This window comes from Pseudopipra pipra, chromosome 3, assembly GCF_036250125.1.
Source record: "Pseudopipra pipra isolate bDixPip1 chromosome 3, bDixPip1.hap1, whole genome shotgun sequence".
NCBI classification, from domain to species: domain Eukaryota; kingdom Metazoa; phylum Chordata; class Aves; order Passeriformes; family Pipridae; genus Pseudopipra; species Pseudopipra pipra.
In genome coordinates, this window is record NC_087551.1 from 35,512,419 (window position 1) to 35,535,047 (window position 22,629).

At 42.4% G+C, this 22,629-nt stretch overlaps 1 protein-coding gene across 6 annotated transcripts in view; it reads left to right on the top strand.

Moving 5' to 3' along the window:
- The first annotated feature begins 2,463 nt into the window (after positions 1–2,463).
- Positions 2,464–22,629, top strand: part of LOC135411273 (protein ELYS-like) — a 40,638-nt gene continuing 20,472 nt past the window's right edge. For 2 of the 6 annotated variants that reach the window (XM_064648624.1, XM_064648629.1), the window contains exons 1-15: positions 2,563–2,689; positions 7,754–7,880; positions 9,085–9,338; positions 12,942–13,122; positions 13,922–14,129; positions 14,956–15,072; positions 15,783–15,867; positions 17,228–17,378; positions 18,100–18,232; positions 18,320–18,501; positions 18,878–18,939; positions 19,820–19,954; positions 21,466–21,556; positions 21,643–21,732; positions 21,893–22,033. In XM_064648624.1, the coding sequence (XP_064504694.1) occupies positions 7,760–7,880; positions 9,085–9,338; positions 12,942–13,122; positions 13,922–14,129; positions 14,956–15,072; positions 15,783–15,867; positions 17,228–17,378; positions 18,100–18,232; positions 18,320–18,501; positions 18,878–18,939; positions 19,820–19,954; positions 21,466–21,556; positions 21,643–21,732; positions 21,893–22,033 (1,951 nt within the window). In that variant the 5' untranslated portion in view covers positions 2,563–2,689; positions 7,754–7,759. Of the gene's footprint in view, positions 2,690–2,836; positions 2,927–3,309; positions 5,186–7,753; positions 7,881–9,084; positions 9,339–12,941; positions 13,123–13,921; positions 14,130–14,955; positions 15,073–15,782; positions 15,868–17,227; positions 17,379–18,099; positions 18,233–18,319; positions 18,502–18,877; positions 18,940–19,819; positions 19,955–21,465; positions 21,557–21,642; positions 21,733–21,892; positions 22,034–22,629 lie in introns of those variants that run through there. The other 4 variants (XM_064648626.1, XM_064648628.1, XM_064648627.1 and 1 more) reach the window with 4 other exon arrangements.

Consider the following 22,629-nt stretch of genomic DNA (forward strand, 5'->3'; position numbering starts at 1 on the left):
TGACCTACTCTGCGGCAGCTCCAGCTCTCCCCTACGTCTCTGTTCACCTGTCAGGCACTTGCCACAAGTCAATTTGAGCTTCTCTCACTGAGTGGTTATTTCCTCTGTCTTTTGAAGTTCTAGCCTTTCCTTGCCCTTCCCTCACTTGACTGCCATGGCTTTCGGAGATTCCTCTTTATCTCACTCATGAGACTCCAGCACGGGTGGTATAAAGCTCTGCACTTGTCCTCTTTCTCTTCTATACCTTATCTCTGTATAATCCCAACCACAAACATAAATTCACCTGCTGAACAACTTAAAGATCCAGTGCTTTATTCAGATCAACATGTAAAAGTGAGATCAACTTAACCAAAAATAAAAGGGTACAGTGTAGGTGTCTCTACCTACAATACCACCTAAGCTCCCTTTACAGCTAATCCTATAGGAGGTATCTAAAGCCAGCCAGATGAATGGCATCCAGGAAAAACCTGTTTCCTTTCCCACCTAAAAAGGGAGTCCATCTGAGCAGCTCTGATGCTCATGACTGGCATCATAAACACTTAAAACTGAGCAAGATGAGTTGCAGACCTTCTTTTGAAACACATCCTTGCCCACCTCTCTGATGCCTGCTCAGACAAGCCTTGCTGTCAGTTCAAGCTCAAGCTCGGCTAAACCAGCCCACTTCATCCTGCTGCTCCTCAGCTGCTCTTTAGGCCAGTGATCACGTATGCCTACAATTTGGGGGACATCTTTGGTCCAAACCTCTTCCTGTGTCCTTATTCAGGTCAAGCCTGAGCCTTCCAAGGATTGTTCTATAAATAATTCCTGATACAAAGCCTTTCTGTCTCCATCCATGGAGCTAAGGCTCTCATCCACACCGAATTGCCACTTTGAACTGTGCTTCTGCCAAAGCATTTGTCCTGCCCTTAATAAATGCAGCCCTGTCCTGCACATAATCACTTCAACTATCTTGGCAAAGGATATGGGTCTAGCTGGTCCTCCTGTGCTGCCATGCCTATATTTGCATTTCTCCCTTAGCTCCCTGTCACATCAGATGAGAGATGCTTGTCCTCACTTTCAAGACCTTCTGTAGTCCAACCCAGATCTGTCCATCTCATGCACAGCCCCTCATGTGTAACAGAGTCAGCTCTGACATCACCCATCAGCTGGTGACCAGGATTAGGTCTCCTTCTGTGCAGGTATTGCTGTCTCACTGACATCTCGTGACTGCATGCACAACCTCCCCCTTAGGCCAGGAGCAATTGCCTGGTGTAGTGGGTTCCTTGTCCATGCTCTTATATGCTACAAATTAATAGATATAAAATGGCAACAGCAGCCACCAAGTCACAATAAACATTTGCATAATAATATAAAAAATGTCAGACAACATTAAGAGACACAGCTGTAATTTAGAGATAATGTATGCTGGGAGAAACTGAATGCCTTTGTCACTCCTTTGATGATGATGCCACTTCTAAGAAGCATTGCAGACTTCACAGAACCATAGAATGGTTTGGGTTGGAAGGGATCTTAAACATCATCTAGTTCCAACCCCCCTGTCATAGGCATGAGTACCTTCCACTAGACCAATTTGTTTATTAATACCTGAAAATGTTTAAATTTTTTTTAATGTCAAAGAGTGTTTTGAACAGTTTACAATATACAAACTGAAAGGAATAGCATTAGACTTGCACTTTTGACTTAATATTTACTTTTTCTCCTTTCTGTGACTAACAGTATAACCTTAATTTTATGTTAACTGTGTTGGGTTTTTATATATACTTTGTCATTAAAAGTAAGAGGAAAACTGTGATTAATAGCCTTTTAAATCCCTTTAAATGGGTGACCTAATTGCAGCCTTCCAGTACCTGAATGGAGCCTACAAAGACAGAGAGGGGGTTTTTGCATGTAGTGACAGGACAAGGGGGAATGAATCCAAACTAATAGATTTAGATTAGCTATTAGGAGGAAGTTCTCTGCTGTGGTAGGTAGTGAGGCACTGGCACAGGTTGCCAGAGAAGTTGTGGATGCCTAATCCCTGGAAGCTTTCAAGGTCAGGTTGGAAGGGGCACTGAGCAACCTGGTGTAGTGGAAGCTGTTCCTGTCCCCTGACAGCAGTTGGAACTGGATGATTTTAAGGTCTCTTCCAAACCAAACCATCCTCTGATTCTGTGATTCTATGAAATCCACATAGACCGGGGGAGGTGGAGGGAGGAATGGGGAGAATAGAGTGAGCGGCTCCTGCAATGAGAGGGACACAGATAGGCAGGGGCGGCAGTTTCCCCGTTGGCGGGGCAGGGGAGCAGACCCTTCCCCACGAGGTGAGGGGCCGTGGGCCGGGAAGGGGTTCCGCAGGGCTCGTGGTTCTGCCGGCTCAGGAACTACAGCTCCCGGCGTGCCCCGCGAGAAATGAGGCCAGGAAGGGGCGGGGCGAAAGCGGAAGCTGCTGGCGCGCGGCACGCCGGGACTAGTAGTCCGGAGGCGGCCGCCGCCACCGCCCGGGGCCTTGTCCCGCGTATTTGAAAATTCCCGCGGAGGCTCGCGGCAGGTCTCGCGAGATCTTCGACCCCCCCCCCCCCCCCAGCCCGTCCCGCCCCCCGCGCGGCGGGTGAGCGAGCGAGGTGGGTGTGGGGGCGCGCGGGGGCCGCGTGGGGCCGGGCCGGGCCGTTGTCGGCGCTGCGGGAGCGGGGAGATGCCGCCGCCAACGCCGGCACGTACCGGGAGAGCGGGATGGGCTGGGCTGCGCTGGGCTGGGCTGCGCTGGGGAAGCGGCTAGGGCAGGAGGTGGCGGCGGCGACCCCCGCCCGCCCGCCTTCGTTCGTCCCTTTCTTCCTTTTCCCCTGCCCCAGCCGGTACCGGGCGCTCCCGAGCGGCCCAGGCCGGCACCGGCCCTGGCGCAGCGCGGGCCCGCGGGGGCCTCGGGCGGGCCCGGCCTCCCGTCCCTTATGTAAGTGACCCCCGGGCTGCGGCGCCGTGGCCGCCGCACGTGTGCCGGCTCCCGGCGGCGGGGGAGGCCTGGGCAGCGCGGCCTGGGCAGCGCACATGGGAGGGAGGCTCCGCGGCCGGGAGCCTCCGCTGGGCTGGGGGGCGTGGGGGATGCGGCGGCTGCCGCTGGGAGCTTTGCCTCTTGCCCGACCAGCTGCGCACGCCCTCTGCTCTCGCTCCTTCGGTCACGTTCTTGGAGGGTTTTTCTTTTCTTTTAATTCCACCTTCCCTCCCCCCCCCCCCCCCTCCGACTTGTATTCCATGAGGAGGCGGGAAATGCTCTTCTGTGCGCGGAGCTGCGACTGCGGGATGAGGGATGGGTGTAATGGGGAGGGTACAGCTTCACAGGAATCCAGTGCGATTTGTGGGGGTCCCTTTGCATGAAGCACAGCGTCGCGTAGCAAAGTTGCTGGCTTAAACGAAAGTGCTCAGTGTCTTCCTTAATAAAGCGTGACTCCAGGTCTGGAACTTCTGCCAATAGAAAGGTCGGGGTCAGTCTTTCAGGTTTAACAATTGCTTCCTGATCACGTTAGGGGAAATTAGGAGAGATTTAGGGCCTTGATTGTGTCAGGACTGCTGCACTCCGTGTGGGGTGTAGGGCCAAGCGTGGCCGTTCAGGTGCCTTTGCAGGGCCCGTCGGTCTGGGTGACGGTGTCAGCCTTGGCTGGCAGCTGTCCCACGCGTTTGGGCACAGCTCTGTATCCTGTGCTGCGGAGGACAGCTCCTCATTCACATGCTGCCTCAGCTCTCTTTCCTGCATCGATATGCCTGGATTGGCTTTTTCAAGTCAGTGAAATTAGCATGATCAGGCTTCTGTTAATTCTGTCTTCTGGCTAGTAAGGTGTTGGATACAGTTTTAGAGAAATAGTGATGACTTTGGTGGTGTGACATTGTTTTACTTGTGTGGGTGAGAGAACAGAATCCTCAAATTGGTAAGAGAGAGTCACCAAGCACCTGGGCCTGTTGCATGGAATGCAAATGTTTCTGCAGTTGAGCTTGTCAGATTGCTGGTTGTAAAATCTTATTTGAGAATTAGATATTCCAGATCTATCTGGAAACGCTGCTGGGTAGCCTGCTCTAGGTGACCCTACTTGAGCAGGGAGGTTGGAACAGATGACCTCCAGTGATTCTGGCAGGTCTTTCTCTGTTGTGATTCTGGAATTTGTGCTGAGAGCGTGAGCCGTGTGATGGAATAGCAGTGTGATATGCTGGAACTGTCTTCCATAATACAGTAGTAAAACAAAGGAGCAGATAGAGAGATGAGAGATGGCAGCAAGGCCTCTCTTTAGGTGTCAGCGAGGTCATCATGTCCTGTGAAATCATGTCTTCAACTCTGACTGACCATATTTTTAGCTTTTTCTTCAGTAAGCCCATAACATTGTTGGCCTTTCAGGCTGATTTTCATGTACTACCATCAGTCAAAAGTGACATTTTAGAACTCTGACTTGGCTGTATGTGATTGTGCTTGAATATGCAATTTCTCTTTTTCTCTTTCTTTTTCCCCTGGAGCTTTTTAATCCAAAAATCACACTCCTTTCTTTGGAAATAGTTCATGATGTTTGGAAGTCATAAGTACCTAGGGTGAAGAAGAATGGTCATTTTGCACATTGACCACTTTGCTGTAGGATACTGCTGGGAGGTTGGATTTTGGTTTGTTCCTGAAGAATGGAGTAAGCCTGTGGCATTTCATCCTAATCTGATTTCTAACAGAAATAGGAATGTGACTGTAGTAATTGTTTTCAAAGAGAGCAGAAATGCAGTTTCTTTGGGTATATCTTTTAAAGAAGAGGCTTCATGCCTTTTACCCAGCTATCACTATTTTCCCTCTGTTTTGATTTCCCAATAATCCATGATTTAACTTAGCAGAGTGATTCAAGCAAAGCATCTTAATAGACAGATCGCTATATATTGTTCATAATTTATTATGAAGTTTATCATCCTTGTTCCATATCGCCACGCCAGATTTCTAGGAAAAGGGAATTGTTTAAAATGACCATTGGCTTACTGGAGGAAACCTGCACCAGCCTGAGCTTGAAAGCAAACATTCATTTGTTACAGGAATGGTCCAGATGTTGGAGTGTTACTTATTTGATGGTTCTTACTGATGTGCTTGGACTGATAAGCATGTTTGATTTGGACTGAGGACAGGACTACACTGTGTCAAAGTATGAGCTTTCCATCAGAGAAGAATTCTCTCTGAGATAGTGGGAAGTTTGGAATGGTGAGTGGTTTGCTTTAAACTCCAATCTCCCTAATAGAGTATCTTTAAATTTGGTTTCCAGTTTGGCCACACAAGGTTCTATGCTCTTGGCAAGTAGCAGTGGCCCAGGCAGGGTCCCTCAGGATGACTCATGGGTAGCACGCAGCTGAGAAGTTCCCTTGCATGCTGCTACCTGCCCTACTAGAATATATTTGTCCACTCTTTTCTTAAAATTGCTATTACTCTGATATATTGTATTAATAATCGTAAAATACTTACCACACAGGCATCTCCATGCTTATTTACAGAAAAAAAAAGATTTTTTTATTCATTACAATAATTTTGAAATTTTTTACTCTTTTCTGACACTCCTTAATATTTGTTGTCAGAGTCAGTGTTCTCCCTTAAAGCAGGATTGACCAATTGAATTTTAAAATAGGCAACTCTGGGCAGATTCAGGGTGATTGTTCAGTGCTTTCATTGGTGATCTGGACAGTGGGGCAGAGTGTACACTTTGTAAGTTGGCTGATGATAAAAAACTGGGAAGAGTGGTGATAGACCAGTGGATCGTGCTGGCACCCAGAGGGACTCTGTCAGGCTGGAGAAATGGGCTGACAGGAACCTCCTGCAGTTGAACAAGGGGAATTGCAAAGTCCTGCACAGGGGAGGAACAACCCCAGGCTCCAGTATGTGCTGGGGGCTGCCCAACTGGAAAGAGCTTGGCAGAAAAGGCCCTGGGAGTCCTGGTGCAGACCCACTGGTGGTGAGCCAGCACTTTGCTGTCCCTGCAGTAAAGAAGGCTGATGGTCTGCTGGGCTGTGTGAGGAGGAGCATTGCCAGGAGGTGGAGGGAGGTGAAATTCCTCTAGTCCAGCACTGGTGAGGCCACAGCTGGAATGCTGTGTCCAGGTGTGGGCTCCCCAGTGTAATAGAGAGATGAAGGTAGTGGAAAGAGTGTGGCAAAGGGCCACAGAGGTGGTTAGAGGGGATTGGAGCGTCTCTTCTCTGAGGAGAGTCTGGAACTGTTCATCCTGGAGAAGAGAAGGCTCAGAGGGGATCTCATCAATGCATTTAAATGCCTGAAGGGAGGGTGTAAAGCAGGTGGAAGCAGGAACATTCCAGTGGTGCCCAGTGACAGCCTCAAAGGCAACGGACACACAGAGAAACCTTTCAGAGATGCTATTCACCAACCAAATGTACCTGCCTTAGTATTTGGTATTATGGGTTACTCCTCAAACATATCCATTAAATGCTTCCAGTTCAAGTCAGAATGCTGGTGAAACTGTGGGACTCTTTACTCTCTGGAGCCCCTGGATGCAGTGCAGAAGTTGTCACTTGGAAGTGATGGCAAGTATCAAACAGGAACCCCAGCAAAACTACTGCAAATAAGTTGTCCCATTTGGAACTTGCTCTGTGCTAGCAGTGAATGCTGGCAGAGTGGTCAGGCCTGGCTACAGCAGCATCCTGCAATAGTGGCTTTGCCATCATTTTTCTTAAAATGTTGACCTGTGCTTAGTGCAGGCCCCTGAGTTACCCTTCCTGTGCTTGTTGTCATGCCGGCAGCAGATACAGGAGCAGAACCCAGGCACGGTGACCTATGTGTAGTATCTCGAGATGGTATGAAGAAAGCAGTGCTGTTTGAGCAAGAGAATTGAATCTCTTCCAGAGGCCTTTACCATAAGCCAGACAACTTGTAAAACACAATTACTTTAGTGTGTATGGAATATCTCATATTTAGCCACCTATTTAATGCTGTAAATCCGTTCCGCTCTTCAGTTTCTCCACCAAAAAATCTGTTTCGACATTCTGAAACATGAACTCTTGTGGGGCACCTACAGAGGTGTGAAACTGTGAGAGACCTAGAAATTTTTGTCAAGTACTGCAGAGATGTGGTAAAGAAAGGCAATTGGAAGGAAGGGACACAAATAAGGAAAAGGGGGATTTCAGTACAGAAAAACCCCAGTGTTTTGAAGTGCTATGTTAACGTTTATCTCCTGAATGTATGGAAAAGTACTCTCTAATTCCTGAGCTGTGGAAGTCGGTATTGCTTGAAAATATCAGCAGTACATTTTCTGGAAGAATTTGAGAATGAAGACAGTCAAGAGCTTTGTATTCCTGGATGTCCAAAATAAACATGCAACAAGTGAACAAGGACATAAACGATGTGTGATATCTACTAGAAGACAATTGACAACAAATATTAAACTATTAAATCAAGGGAGAGGACAAAAGGAAAGTTATACCTCTTACTGAGAAGTTTTTTAATACATAATTTTTCTGAAATCACATCTTGCTAAACTGTGTGAGTAGACTTGAACTTGGTGTGTTGTTTTCTTCCCTGTTATTGATATTGTTCATACCTCTGTGTCACTTTTTGTTGGTGATCTCATAGGCATCAAAAAAACCAAATTTTCTCCTATTGCTCTGCTGTGAGAAGAAAATGCCATAAGTTCCCCTTTTTTCAACAAGAGAGCTACAGGTGATGTGTAGGAGATTTTTCACTGCATACTGATGAAACTTGGGTCATTCTCAAAAATATTTATAGCTCACATGAGACTCATTTTACCTTTTTTTTTTTCTTCATTTTCAGTGAAGAATGCGAGACCTAACAGCTCAGGTAACGAGCAGTCTGCTGCAGTTTCCAGAGGTGACTGTTGAGGCGCTTGGGGAAGATGAGATCACCCTAGACTCTGGGCTGTGCGGGAAGTTTTCTGGAGGTGAGCATTTTCCTTTAGATTTGGTCTTGGTTTAAAGTTGTTACTGCCTGAAGCTCAGGGTCATAGCATCAGGCTGGTTCTGTTAAAATGCATCAGGTTCTGATACAACAAACAGGATATTTTAACAACTAGAAATGCTAATATTAAACCATTAATAGAATTAAGCATTGAAATTGCAAAAGCCTGCACCAATCTTGTGCTATTAAAGTGATATATACCATGACCATCCTGAGTCAATGAGTCCTCCTCATTTTGAATGGAATAGAAGGCAGTTTTGAATGGAATAGAAGGCAGTTTTGAAAAAAGCAGTAGTGTCGTTTTGGGCCGTATTTCTTTGTACCAGCTCAAGCTCTATCTCCGTCATAACATCCCATGCAGAAATAGTTCTTCTACAATGTTACAGAGGCAGAACAGTCTGCTTTTTCTTCTCTAGTCTGAGTAAAAGGACAGAGGGAGAGGAGAGCTCTGTTAAGCGCTGCCCACATATTTCCAAAGTATTTAATAGGATGCAGATGAGGACCCAGTGAGAGTTGCTGAAAGCAGCTAAGCAGATTAGGTAGTTGACTTTCTGGGCAACCTGAAAGTCGAGCTGGATGTCTCTCTGGGTGTCTGAGCTTCTGTTAAGACCAGGTAGAATCTTACCTACCTGACTGTAAGTGCGGTACTGGAGTTAATCCTTCCTTTGAGCTTGAAGTTCTTCAGCGAAGCAACACGTGTTAAATTCTTTCTGTGATCAGCACTTGCAGAAGTTTAGATTTCTGCATGCAGTGCCCACTTCAAGAGAATTTCCTGTTGATGTCCGAATCCCTTCCCAGAGTAGTCATGTGTGAAGTAAAATAAAGAAATTGGAAATGAATTGGTTTAGATGGGTTCTATTTGAAGTATGCTTTACAACTTGTGTTCCTGTATGCATTTGATGGTGTTTTGTAGCAAACCCAAGCCCAATAGGGCCTAAAGACTGGAGGTCACTATATTGTCATCTTTATCCCAGACAGTCAATGTTGTTGAGCACAGGCATGACAAGTAGAAATGCAAAATCCTGAGGCTGTTAATTGTAAGAGGTACTGCCTGAGGATTGCAATGGGTGATTTTAACTAATGGTCCAGAAGTAGGTAAGTGGGTCTTGCTCTCTTGGACGGTGACTTTTCCGTTGTTTCCGCCTTCTGGCTGGGATTTGTTTGGTCATCTTTCTTCTCTCTTACAGGCAGAAGTGGGCTGGCGTGGCTGGCGTGTGGTCCTCAGCTGGAGGTCGTGAGCTCTGTGACAGGAGAGCGGCTCTCTGCGTATCGTTTCAGCGGAGTCAATGAGCAGCCTCCCACTGTTCGCGTGGTAAAGGAGTTTTCATGGCAGAAGAGAACTGGGCTCCTGGTTGGGTTGGAAGAAGCCGAGGGAAGTGTTCTGTGTCTGTACGACCTTGGAATCTCTCGAGTGGTTAAAGCAGTTGTTCTTCCAGGCAGGGTATGTACTTTTTGGGGGAAAGGAAGCTTTTGGGTTGTTAACTTCTACACCATTCTGTTTTGGGAAAAGCTCTGGAGTGTCTCTTTGTGGGACTTACGTTTTCTGTATTGTCACTTCAGAGCACCCAGTCAAGAGAGCATATACATTGAAGTAAAATCTTGGGCTTAGCAGTACCATTGTCTTTTGAGTTTACTCATAGTAAAACATATTGTAGAGCACATAGTGACTTAATTCTCCACTTCTACAAAAAGGGCATTGAAAACTTTTTTTTTTGTCAGAGCAAAAAAGAAGAAAACTCCACTCTTTAAAGTGTCTGTGGTATGTCTTTTTTTAAATGGCTAATTTGTGTCAGAAATACTGTCTTTAAAGTATCTCAGACTTACATTGTTGTGCTGTAAATGACACATTCCCATGAATCTTGGACTAGAAAGCAGGTGACTAGGGAAGAGGACAGATTTTTCTGTTGACTTAGGATTGGAAAAAAGAGCTTTTAGTGAGTTATCTGTCACATTGTTGGTAGATTACTTTCAATCTGCAGTCCTTAAATCTTATTGAGTCTAGTGTTTGTGTAGATGGGATACACTGGTGTAATGTTACTAATTTTTGCCTTCTCTAACCTGTAAACTCAAATGATGTAATGGCCCCAAGTTGCATTATCTTAAGTGGAAAGAAGTGTCAGTTATCAGAACATCAAGATTCATTGTGTTTTCGTCATCTTAAAATCTGCAACAAATAAATATTTATTGCTTAGCTTATTTATTGCTTAGCAAACCAAACATTGTTTGGTTTGACTTGCTAGGGTACAGGTGGAAGTGTGATTACTAGTAGTAAGCATTTGTGTTGTGGTAAGTTCTGAAGATAAGAGTTGGGTGAGTGCTCTACTGTGTTGGTACTCAGTACCACTCTCGGCTCGGTACATGTTAGAGTTTGAGATGCAGAGGCAGGCTGTGTGCTGGCATAAGCATGTAATCCATAAGTAAATTGTGTGGTGATAAGTGATGTTGGTGTGCTAGGTTTTACTTCTGTCCAAGTAAACTGGGAATAGGAGAAGGAAAGGTTAAGAAGTAAGGGCCATGTTGCATATTGAGTCCATGTCTATGAAGAGTTTTGATATAGCAAAAATGGTGAAGCCCTGTAGGGAGTGTTGGCTGTTGCGTGATGAAGGGTATAAATTTTGGAATAAAGCCAAAGCTGACCTGAAAGTTTTGCTCATATACCCTGAATGCTCTTGATTACAAGAGCTTACAAGTATGATCTGTTGCTTTCATTTTGCTTTCTACCTCTCTGTTATTGCGTTAGTTAAGTTACGATAAAGAGGACACATGTATTGCTAGTTGAAATGTTAACTTTCAGGCTGTGAGCAGGAGTAAGGGTAAGCAAAAACAAGTAGATGAAAGTTGTATTTGGCTGCTTTCTTTATGTTTTGAATTCTTCCTGCAACTCATATTTACATATTATGTAGTGTGTAATTTGGGGGTTGATCTGTCTGAATGTTTCTCTGATTTTCAGATTGATTGTTTTTAAAAGTAAAATTCAGATCTTTTCTTAACATCACTTTCTGAAGTTTTTTCATTACTGTTTTAAGGCTTTAATGAGCACCATGTTTTTGGGACTGTTTTCTGTGTGGGTATAAGCTCTGTGGACAATTAAATTGTGCAGGTTAACACTACCTTGGGGTAACTTTGCCCAAGGTATCAAGTAATTTTTTATTAATGCAGGTTGTTTATAGTGACTGCATGGCTACCTTCTGGTGTAATAGTGGATGTTTAGTCATTCGGAGTAAAGAAATCGATTAAAAAAGTCAAACTCAGGACCTTAAAATGAATTTTAGCGTATTTTTGTGTGTATGTGAGCATCTCTTATTGCCCTCTGGATATACATGTGAAATGCTGCAGAAAACTGAAAATTTTGATGAGTCTGATTTGAATTGGATTCTAGTAGCAGCAAATCTGAGTTAGAAACACAAATTACATTAAATTGGTTTATAGCGATGTGTCAGAACTGTCAAATGGTATTTTCCCAAATTTTCCTGGTTTGTATGAGGCAGAAGGGCAGCATTCAAATACAGTGAGCTGAGAAGAGTTTTCTTTGTTCATTCCCAGTATGAGCTGGCAGTACTCTAGGAGAATAGGAAAAAGCAATGGACAGCGCAGTGGAAAAATGTCATTTCAGGAGTTTGTACATGGAAAATTGAAGTAACCAGGACATATTTTTGGAAGACTATGCAAAAGTAGAGAAGATTCATTTGGAGCCAGTTGTACAACAAAAAAAAAATCTTAAAAGAAAAAAGAAGTTAGAAGCAGCAATGCTTGAACTTTGGCTAATTCTGCAGCAAGATGTGTATTGCAGTTCCTGCTTTCCTCATCACAGTCATCAAGACTTGGAGCAGCAAGAATTCAAATAACCAAAATGCTTTTGCTAGTCCTTTGAGCAGCAGAGAGGATTGGAAATTTCATTTGAATCATAGGAATTCTGAAAGAAAACAGAGTTGCCTAAATGGGTATAGGTACCTCTAAGGTTGGAGTGCTTGTCCCAAGATGAAAGGTGAATTCTATAGTAAATTGCCAGGCAGTGCAGTCATAGCACGTGCTTGATATAGGAGAGAAGAAAACTTTAGGGGGCTTAGGGATGTGGATATTTTTCCCCACTTCTAGGGGTAAAAGAATCTGCATAAAAAGATGGGCTGCCTTGTGATGCTCACTTCTTTTCCAGTAAACGTTTATTGTTGAGGTAAAGCTGCCTGTTTTCATGGTGTGGTGTTTTGTAAGAGGCTGAACAACAGCCCATGTTCTTCTGTTGTTCAGCTTTAGCGCAGGAGCCTTCATGTGCTCGTGTCTCTGCTAGAACAGCCAGTGTTGTCCTGGGGTGTGCTGCAGGTGCTGAAAGGTCTGTCTTCACCTTTTCCTGGAAGAGTGTGCAGACTGTTTGGCACGTCAGGGAGCAGAGAGCACTTGTGCCTCAGGCTGGTTGAGGTTGGCTTTTACAGATTTCATGGACATCCACAACAGTTGCTGGTGTGCGTTTAAAATTTGTCTTTGTCTGTTGGGTATTTTCAGTCTAAGTGAGGGTAAGTGTAATTTCTGCTAAGCCAGGGTCTCCCTTCAACCCTTTCTAAGAATGTTTGATTCCCATAGAAATGGTGTGTCTACTGTGCCCTCTGGCCAGTGCCTCGTCTGACTTGCAGCCCTGATTTATCCCACTACTTGTTTGGCAAAGAAGGCCTGGACTGTATCACAGTGCTGGCGGTCTGTGAGCAGTGGGAGAAGTGGATTTAGCTGTGTCTGTCTTACTTAAACTTAAAACACTTAGATATGATAAAGCTTTTTGCATGTAACCGATTTTGTGTGCTTTCTTAGACTTATTTCTAAGTAGGAAATGGAAATTGGTGAGCTATAAAGACAGTGCACCATTTAAGGGGAGAAGGTTTTCTTTTTATTAGTTTCCTTTTTGCTTGATATAATTGGAAGCAATACTTTGGTTTTAAGTCTTATGATTCTGTATTTACTTTCTTGTTTCTAATGTGCTAAATGCTGGCTTCATTTCTGAGTGATTGCTGTTTACCTTGTCAAACAGCTCCAATATTAACTTGTAGTTTTCCTGTAGGTAACTGCAATAGAACCCATAAGCAATGACGGAGGAGCCAGTGTGAGCACTCGGCACCTACACCAGAGTCTGCGATGGCTTTTTGGAGTGGCAGCAGTGGCTACAGATGTTGGTCATGTACTTCTGGTTGACCTTTGTTTGGATGATTTATCTTGCAGTCAGAATGAAGTAGAAGCATCAGGTAAGCCTGCAGTTTTTAAACTTGAATTTAGAAGTAAGAAAATTTGTGTCTTGTAAAAAATCAGCTTGCATCCCACTCTGAAGATACCAGAGTGCAGGCTCACTACTGACATCACTGACATTTCTGCCTACAGATTGCAGATGGCAGTTTGACATCCTATGGTCCTGACCTGATCAAAAATAGGAGTGCCTTAATACTCCTCCTGGTGTTGTAAATACCTCTTCCCACCAAGATCCCTTTGTCACTGTGATACTTGCCAGTGGGATATAGGAATTTTACCATTTGAGTCAGTGCACCTGCCTGACAGTAGGTTATGTAAGAAGTACCATATTTCTTGGGAGTGTTCTCCCTTTTCCATTAATGGAATTGGGACAAACTTTAGGCTTGCATTTTAAGATAAACCCAACTTATCAAAAATCCTACATTTGGATGAATGAACCCTGTACATTGTGTATTCAGATTGCACAGACTGTTTTGGCTATTTCAAGAGTGGCTTCAGGTGTTGATGTCCCTTCAGGTAGTTTCATCTGAGGCCCATACTCCTGATTTATAGAGTCCAAGAAGAATTTGTCTACAAAAGTTACACTTGTACCCAGCTTTGAAATAGGAGTGAGAGTACCTGTCCAATGGCAGACTTCTTCTGTTCTTTGAATAGATACAGAAACAGCAAAAAAGGTTTTGCAGAAATGGGTATTTTGCCTGGGATGGTAGAATTAGTTTATACATGTTGTCACATGAGTCTAAAATGCAACTGAAATGGCATAACACGCTCATTTATTGCCTGCTTTTATGTATGTAGATCTAGAAGTTGTCACTAGAATTCCTGCTGAAGTTCCACAAAGAAGAGAAGCTGTGACCAGAGAAGGGAGACATCTCTGTTTTCAATTACGAAGTCCTTCAGGAGTGGCAGTGTCAACCCTGAGCTACATAGGCAGAAGCAATCAGCTCATTGTGGGTTTTTCTGATGGTTACCTGTCATTATGGAACATGAAAACGTTGAAGAGGGAGTAAGTAGTCCTTTCCACTTGGCCATGGTTGGAGATGCAGTGGTCTCAATGTTTTGCTTCAGGAAGTCATGCCGTAGGGATGTGATAGAGCTGATTTTTTTTCAAGTCTGTTCAAACCAGTAGTATTTAGTTAAAAGCAGGTAGTGTGTATTTCGATGAAACAGGTTTTAGAAAGTGTTTTTCAGAATGAGTTACTGCAATTAGGGCACACACTGAAAGGCTTCAGTATGTGAATAATGTGATTTTGGTGATAATATTCTTTAAAGTGTACATGATGAAGCTAGTGAAACATGATTCAATAGCTGATCTGTGCCTGAAAATATGTCCTTTTCTACATTTCAGCCTTGATGGAAATAGGTCATTGACACATTCCAACAAAAGGATGCATGTGAATGAAAGTTTGTTTGGAAGACTTAGAGATCAGAATAAGGGAGAACTAAATTTATAAGCAGTAGAAAAATTAAGAGATTATTTTATATCTTCTAGCTGAAATATTGGACCCAATTCCGATAGGGCTTTACTTAAGCAAATCTACAGTGACTTACCAGAAATTACTGAATGTATAAGTGGACAGTGGAGGCATAATTAGGTGGCTAGAAGAAATTGTGAAGGTACAACTAAGATTCAGAAGTCAGGAAGAAAAATGTTTAAGTAGTCGCTTGTCACTTGTCAGTTGTTCAAGATGAAAGTATGACTTTCTGTACTTTGAGGGTAAACATGTAAGGTACTTTTTTCTCAGATGCTTCTACCCTTCTACAAAGAGGGCCAGCAAGCTCACCTTTCTTCTTTATCTTTTTTCCGTTTTTCCTTTTTTTTTATACTCTAGGCACTACTCTCAGCTTGAAGGAGGAAGAATTCCTATCTATGCTGTTACTTTTCAAGAGCCTGAGAATGATCCTCGCAATTGTTGCTACTTGTGGGCTGTTCAGTCTACACAGCAAAGGTGAATAAAAAGTTGCCATAAGCCACTTTTTTTTAAAATATTTGTTTACATACACTTGATATCTGCATATATGTTTGGTTTATTTAGCTGTGCAGGAGATTCAGGTGTGAAAGGTGTTAAGCTTACTGTGCAGTTTTCTTCAGGATTTTACACTCCTAAAGAGGGATCTAGTCATTCCTACTTCGTGAAAGAAGGCAAAGCAACAGTGATTATATATTTGTGCTTTCAGTGTTAAGTGATTTCCCTTGTTTCTTGATGACTTCTTCAGGATTTGTTTGATATTCCCACCATGACATTAAATTCCATGTAAAATGGTTTAGGCTGCAGATGCAGAGCAGTAAACATCATCAGCAAGCTACTTAATCTACCCAGCTGTTCAGAGAGTGGCAGTCTTCTTAAATTTGACTTCAGAGCAGTTTTGATGGAGAACACTTTACTGTTAAGAGTTATTACCAGCAATTCTTTTTGTCCATACAACATATTAAAGCTTTCCAAGGGTATAGTTAGCATTTGCTCCTGAAACTGTTAGTGTCAAAATTTCCTCAATTTTTAGCGGTTAAATGCGACCAATTATCAAGTCTTGGGAAGTAGTGTTTTTCTTTTCAGCAAGAGCATACTATTGAGTAAATTTCAGCCTAGATCTAATAAAATGATAATGAGGACTGTAAAGCAGCTTTGTAATCAAATTTCTTATTTTATACCTTTTTCAGTGAAGGTGACGTTGTGAGTTTACATCTGTTGCAGTTAGCATTTGGTGACAGGAAACGTCTGGCATCTGGACAAGTCTTGTATGAGGTAAGACATTGCTGTGTGTGAGAAGATGAAAATAGTAATTTTCCCTGAGCATCAGTTAAGTTGGTCAGGCTAATATTTACCATGAAAGATCAGAGAGGACTAAAGAAACGAAAATCTTTTGGTGAATCTTCTTGGACATGACCTTACTTCATACTTTTCAGAACAATTCCTAGAGCTGTGGAATCATAGAATTTTTTTGGTTGCAAGACCTTAAAGATATCTAATTCCACCCCCCTGCCATGGTTATGGATGCCACCCGCTAGATCAGGTCACTTACAGCCCCATCCATTCTGGCCTTGAACACTTCCAGGGATTGGACATCTACAACATCTCTGGGAAGCCTGTTCCAGGTCCTCACCACCCTTCCTGTAAAGAATTTCTTCCTAACATCTAGTTTAAATCTCCTCTTTTAGTTGAAAACCCCTTCCCGCCTGTCCTATCACTATCTATTCTTGTAAAATGTCAGTCTCCCTCTTTTTCATAAGCTCCCTTTAAGGGCAGAAAGGCTGCACTGAGGTCTGCCAGGATGATGTTGGACTTCTGGGCTGCAAGCGCACATTGCTGGCTCATGTCCAGCTTCTTGTCCTACACAATGCTTGTGTACAGTCTTTCCATTCACCTCAGAGTCTGACCAGTGCATCTCATTTGAAAACTGTCTTATTTAACTGGTCGAGAACATCGTTACTTAATATCTTCCATATGATGGAGTTTCTTAACTTAGATTTGCTTGCCCCAGTGTGGAAAATTTTAAAAAATGTGGTTTTGCTTAAAAACTTGTCTTTGGCAGGAATTGTTTGATGTTATTTTCTCCTTCCCCTCTGCACCAACTTCGTGTGGGACTGGCTCTTCACATATGAATGACAGCTGAAATTTCTAGCCATTAAAATGAATGCCTGAACAGGTTTATGAAATAATAGTGCTTTATCTTGTGAAACTCTTTTGGAATGGTGGACTTCTTGTTCAGGACAGCATCTTTTGTTAAAATTGATTTTAGTGATTAGTCATTCTATAATAAAGATGAGATTCTTTGCTTAGGCTTCATATTACTTTTTCAAAGAGATGGTTTTGTTTTTTCTTATCTACCCTGCATGTGTCTGTTATTTCCAAAATTCCTGGATAAAATGAAATGGACTGTGTATACTTCAGAGCAAAGTTTGGCTAAGGAAATGCTGATTTTTAAAAATATTCAAACAGCCAAACTTACCTGTTACAGTTTGACACTTAATTCTCTCGCATGTCAAATGTAATTTTTATTTCCATCAGAAGTAAGCTCATGGGAAATAAATAGTGTATAATATGCATATTATATTAGATATCTACATTCTTTCATAGTGGATCTAATGATTTTTTCCCCCCCCAGGGTTTGGAGTACTGTGATGAAAGGTACAGTTTAGATCTCACTGGTGGGATTTTTCCCTTGAGAGGGCAGACCAGCAATACTAAATTACTCAGCTGTCAGACCATAGAAAAATTTCGCAACCATGTTGACAGAGAGGACAGCGTTAATGAAGGTTTGTTCTGATGTCCATGTTTGGTTGTTGTAAACTTCATGGTTTGGGAATCTAAGTGATGAATGCTGTTCTGTACCCACAGTCTTCAATATCTGTCTAGCCAAGCTTTTAGGGCATATTTAAAAAGAAGAGTTGTTTGCTTAAGTTTTGTGGGACTTCTTTATTCCTCTGAACATTATTCTTTAAGGGAAAAAATAGGTTTTACTTTGTTTGCTGACATGCTAGAAGGATGTGTGGTTGGGTCATCTGTGTAATGCTGATCAGGCAGTTTGTTCTTTGTCAGCCAGTTGTTGTCTTTGAACAGTAAGATTGTTCTTTCTATTGCTTAGGAATGTTACCTGTTTTTCTTTTTTTCCTGATCAAACCTATGGCTGCATCCAGTTGGCAGCTGGTCACTAGTGATGTTCCCCAGGGCTTAGTATTAGAGCCAATTCTGTTTAATATCTTTATTGATGATACAGATGAAAAACTGTAATTAGCTAATAATTGTGTATTTGGTTTGGCTTAGAATTGGCACTATTTGAACAAGAAAGAGAGACAATATGACTGAAACCTATCACTGAGGTGTTCGATATTCTGTAAATTATTTTTATCATTCTTAGTGAAGTATTGTGTTTCATGAGTGAAATAACAGAATTAAGCTAAAATAGAAAGTGGTGTTTTAAAAACAACAAGTATTTTGTATTTTCTACAATAAGAAACAATGGCTTGTTTTTGACAGTAATCTCTCCTGACACCAGTGTATCAATCTTCAGTTGGCAAGTGAATACATATGGTCAGGGAAAACCATCTACTTATTTGGGTGTATTTGACATCAATCGCTGGTATCATGCTCAAATGCCAGACTCACTGAGGTAGGTTTTTATTAGACTGCTTTCAATATCCCCACAAGTAAGTCCTTTGAAAGTTGGTGTTTAGCTGATGCACTTGTTTTCTTTAAGGCCAGAAGAATTCCTTCATGATTGCCCCTATTTTGCATTGTGGTCACTGGATGCTGTAACAAGCATGACTTCTCCCAACCTCATTTTGGATATTCTGGTACATGAGCGGAGTTTAAGTCGGGGAGTTCCTCCTTCTTATCCACCACCTGAGCAGTTTTTTAATCCAAGCACCTATAACTTTGGTAGGTATTTCACTGCTTTGAATAGTGACAAGCTTCAGTTGAGGTCAAATGCCACTTAGTGGTTATCTTTCTTGTTCCTCATTTGTCATGCCAAAAGCAAAACAAACGAAAACCCCAAACCCTCACAAACCTGGTTACCTTGTGCTAACAAGGTCTTCAGTATTGTGAAACATATCTGACAGTCTGCTGAGTTGTGGGTTTTGGTGCTTTTGTAACGTAGCCTGTGAAGGGCTGATGAAATGACTTTGGATTGAGGTACAAAGCACAGCACCTCGGTAGCTCTACAGATAAAATTTCTACAGACAAATAACTTTTTAAGGAAGTTTGTAAGTGATGAGAGTATTGAAGGTTGTCAAGCATTTCTTTTTTTCTGCAGATGTTACGTGCTTGCTGAACTCAGGAGTCGTTCACATGACTTGCACTGGCTTTCAGAAAGAGGTGACTTTCTTTACTGTATCTATACTGAGAATGTCAGGAGATGTACCTTCTCCAAGTTTTCTCCTGCACTGCTTTGTGGGCCAGAGGCCATTTTATGCTCATCCTGTCTGTCCACATGCATAACTGCAATCATATCCTGCCAGTTTTATGCAAATAGTACTGTTTCAGGGAAGCATGAGCAGAGATTGAATGCCTAGAAAGGAATGCAATGTTGCTGTTGGAGCAAGAACAAAAGTGTTGTGGAAGTTGGTGAAAGCAGTTACTTCTTGATTACCCATCAGTCAAACTATCTGCACAGTCTGGAGTTAGGTTTTGATCCCTGATTACCTTGAGAAAGGAGGACAGAATGGAAAAAAGGAAAAATTATTTAACTGTTGAAGAAGCAATTAATGTTTTTTCTCCCCAGCTTGGCCAGATTATAACTTCTGAGTCACTGCACAGCTTGTGACCACTCCTTTTGAATTAAGTTTCAGCTCACTAAATATTTCCTTCTAAATCAGCTTCCACACAAACAAGCACAGAAAGAGTCTTTCAAAGAGTGATTTGACATGTTAGTTTTAGCTTCCGTAGAATATAATTTGTGTCAGTGTTAAGGGAAAAGCAAGGCATGTGTATTGACAGAGAAACTAGAACATCCTTCCTTCAGCATTGCAAGGACTGGTATTCTACAGGATGTTTTTTTATAAACTGAAACTATTAGTTTGGCTGCTGTCTTTCAGACTCTGCATAGCAATGCTTACTCAAATTGCTAACCTAGAGCCTACTACTGATGAATCTTTCTGACAATTTAAGTAAAAGTTAATATTATTTCTGTTAGTGATTATCCAGAACCTTAGTGATTGAATGCTGTCATAACCTGTGTCTTTGATTGATGTTTCAGACCTTGAAGTTCTTGAAGAAATCTGGTCCTTTAATAAGTGAAGCCATTCATGACAGCTACACCAGGTGTCTTGTAGCTGGCTTACTGTCTCCAAGACTGGTTGATGTCCAACCATCCAGTTTGAGTCAGGTGAGTGTACACTGGGGAATCCAGGAGAAAGTATGTCCATCTTTTCTGACAGGACTGTAGAGGCTACATGATCATCTGATTTTTATGTGTTTTGCAAGTTGCACTGAAAGGCAGGTGTTGACTTTACTTAGCAAAAGTAAAAGTATTGTTAGATCCGAACTACTGAGTTCAACTGGGAACAGCCCTTAGAGGTCTGTCTTTAGGGACCCATCTCTTAATGTCGTGCCCCAGGTGTGCATAAGGAAGCGTGCAGTCAGTACTGGTCACGTGCATTGGAAAGCATCTTTCCCTTGGAACAGCCTTCATTCCTGTCAGTGTCTCAGAGCGCTGGGTTCAGTGCAGTAGCTGGCGATGGGGTATCTCCCTCAGGCCATGCTATTGCGAACATCAGCTTGCTGCACTAGGCATGATCATTTGCTTCCAAGAAAGTGGGCTGTGCTAACCAATTACTGTTGTCTGCTCTGACAATTTCATCACCACTTCCCCTCATTTGCCCTTCATCAGTAGGCTTTTCTGTACCCTCTCAAAACTAATCTTCACCTCTGTAGCCTTGGCCTTGAGCTACGGTAGATCGATTTCCTCTCTGACTGCCCTCTTGTTGCTGCAACACCTTCATCACCTTTATGTCCGATCATAGTGACTTCACGCCCCTCTGTCACGTACCATGGTTTTCCATTTGCAGTACAATAACCTTTTTCTCTCATCTGAAGAGTTTAATGAGAGAAGGAGCCTTTGTGATGAATAGCCTGTTTTTCCTGAGACTGGGTCAAAGCTAAATGGTCAGCTACTCATCATACTCATAGCAGTGAGCAGTAGGAGGGGGAGAGCAGTCTTCCCCCTGCCCTTGTCTTCCTGTCTGTGGGATTCTTCACCACTCGGTGGAAATGTGTTAGGGCAAATAGCACTTCAGCACAGTGTGGTAGCTAAAATAAATTTCTTGGCAAGCTGACCCAGCCCATGGAACACTTATTTTGCAAGCCTGATGAAGGCTCTTATGCTCTGATTAGATGTTCTGGTGTGAACTCTGGTTTGGAAATAACTTGGGAAAGCAAAAAAATTTATGATGAGCTTTGCTGAATTGTGACTGTATTGTTTGGAGACTTGTTAAGCATTTGAGTGGGGATTGCTTTTAAATGCTAGAAAGAGAAATTTCAGAATTAGGGTCAAGAAGCTTGGTTTGGAGTTTTGTTTGCCACTGTAAGTAGTACTAGTGTGTTTCTTTGTCTGAAACCTGTTTCCAGAAAAAGTGAAAGTATCATGTGTTTTCTGAAGTGAAGAAATTTCTTTAAATGTAATGATTTTACCTAGAAGGCAAACATACTTTTGAATTTATTTTAAAAAATAGAAGGGGAAAAAAAAAGTAAAAATTAAGAAGAATGTGGAATTAGTTGCATGTGCAGTAGTTGACTTTGTGCTGTCTGAATGAGTATCTAGTTGGAAATAAACACTTCTGTGGATGGTTGAAAAGGTATCAAAAGTCTGTGAGGTTCTCATTTAATTTGGTCTGTTCTGTTTAGGAGGAGCAGTTGGAAGCAGTATTGTCAGCGGCTGTTCAGACAGGTTCTTTAGAACTTCTGACTGGATGCATCAAACACTGGACTTGTGAAGGTAATGCTCTTGACATTATTTTTATGTTCTGTATGTTTTAGTTTGACCTTGTGTATTTATTTCTTTTTTGCTTTCTCTTTTTAAAGAGCAGCCAAGTTCTGCTGTTAATTTACGGTTTGTTCTTGAGTGGACATGGAACAAAGTAATCTGTACAAAAGATGAACTGGACCAAATATGTGAGTACTCCTGTTGTCATTTTGGAAACCTAAAATAACTCTTCCTAAAGGATCTTATTCAGTGATCTGCCAGTATATGACACTGCACACAGTTCTTTGTGTCCTTTGGAACTCTAGAATTGCTCTGTAGACTAATGATTTAATATTTATTCTTGACAAGGTGTTCCGCTGTTTGACGGCTCCTGCAACTTCATTGACCCCCAGACATTACAGTCCCTTCAGCACTGCCAGTTGCTCTTGAGCAGCCTCAGCACGGTCTTAAACTGTTTTCTAACAGAAGCACGAGAGCTTACTGAGAAAGGTTGGTGATAGCACTGCTAAATCTTCGGTCTGTTTGGTGAAGATCTGGAAGGATGCTTGGGTTGTAACTGTGGAGACATGAACTTTTGTTGTTTTGGATGGTTGGGAGGCGGTCGGATTGAGGTGGGAGGAGGGGCTTGAATCTGAGAAGTTGGGACTATGATTTAAGGTGCTTTGGGTTCAGGGGAACGGCTGGTTGTGGAGTTGATGTGAGTGGGTAGAGGAGGCTACATTGATTCAGCAGTAAGCTTTTTAAGCAACTGGGTGTGGTAATGCTGAAAAATGTTCTTGACTCTTAGCTAGCAATTTATAGCTGTGTGCAAATGGCTAGAAAATATAAAGGAAGCTGAAGTGAGTAATTTGTAAGTTGCGTGAATTTCTGTAGCTTCTGTTATTAAAAATTGTTGTTGGCATCTTGAGGGGAGAAGACAACCATCCCTTTGCTATAGTAAAAATCTCTGCTACATGAAAAACAGATGTCTTCTTTGTTACTGTATCTAATAGTTCAGGCTTTATTTTTTTGATTTTAATCTTTAGTGAATCTGGTTCTTTGTAGAGTTTGTTTTTTGTTTGGTGCGATGGTGAGGTTTTCCTTCA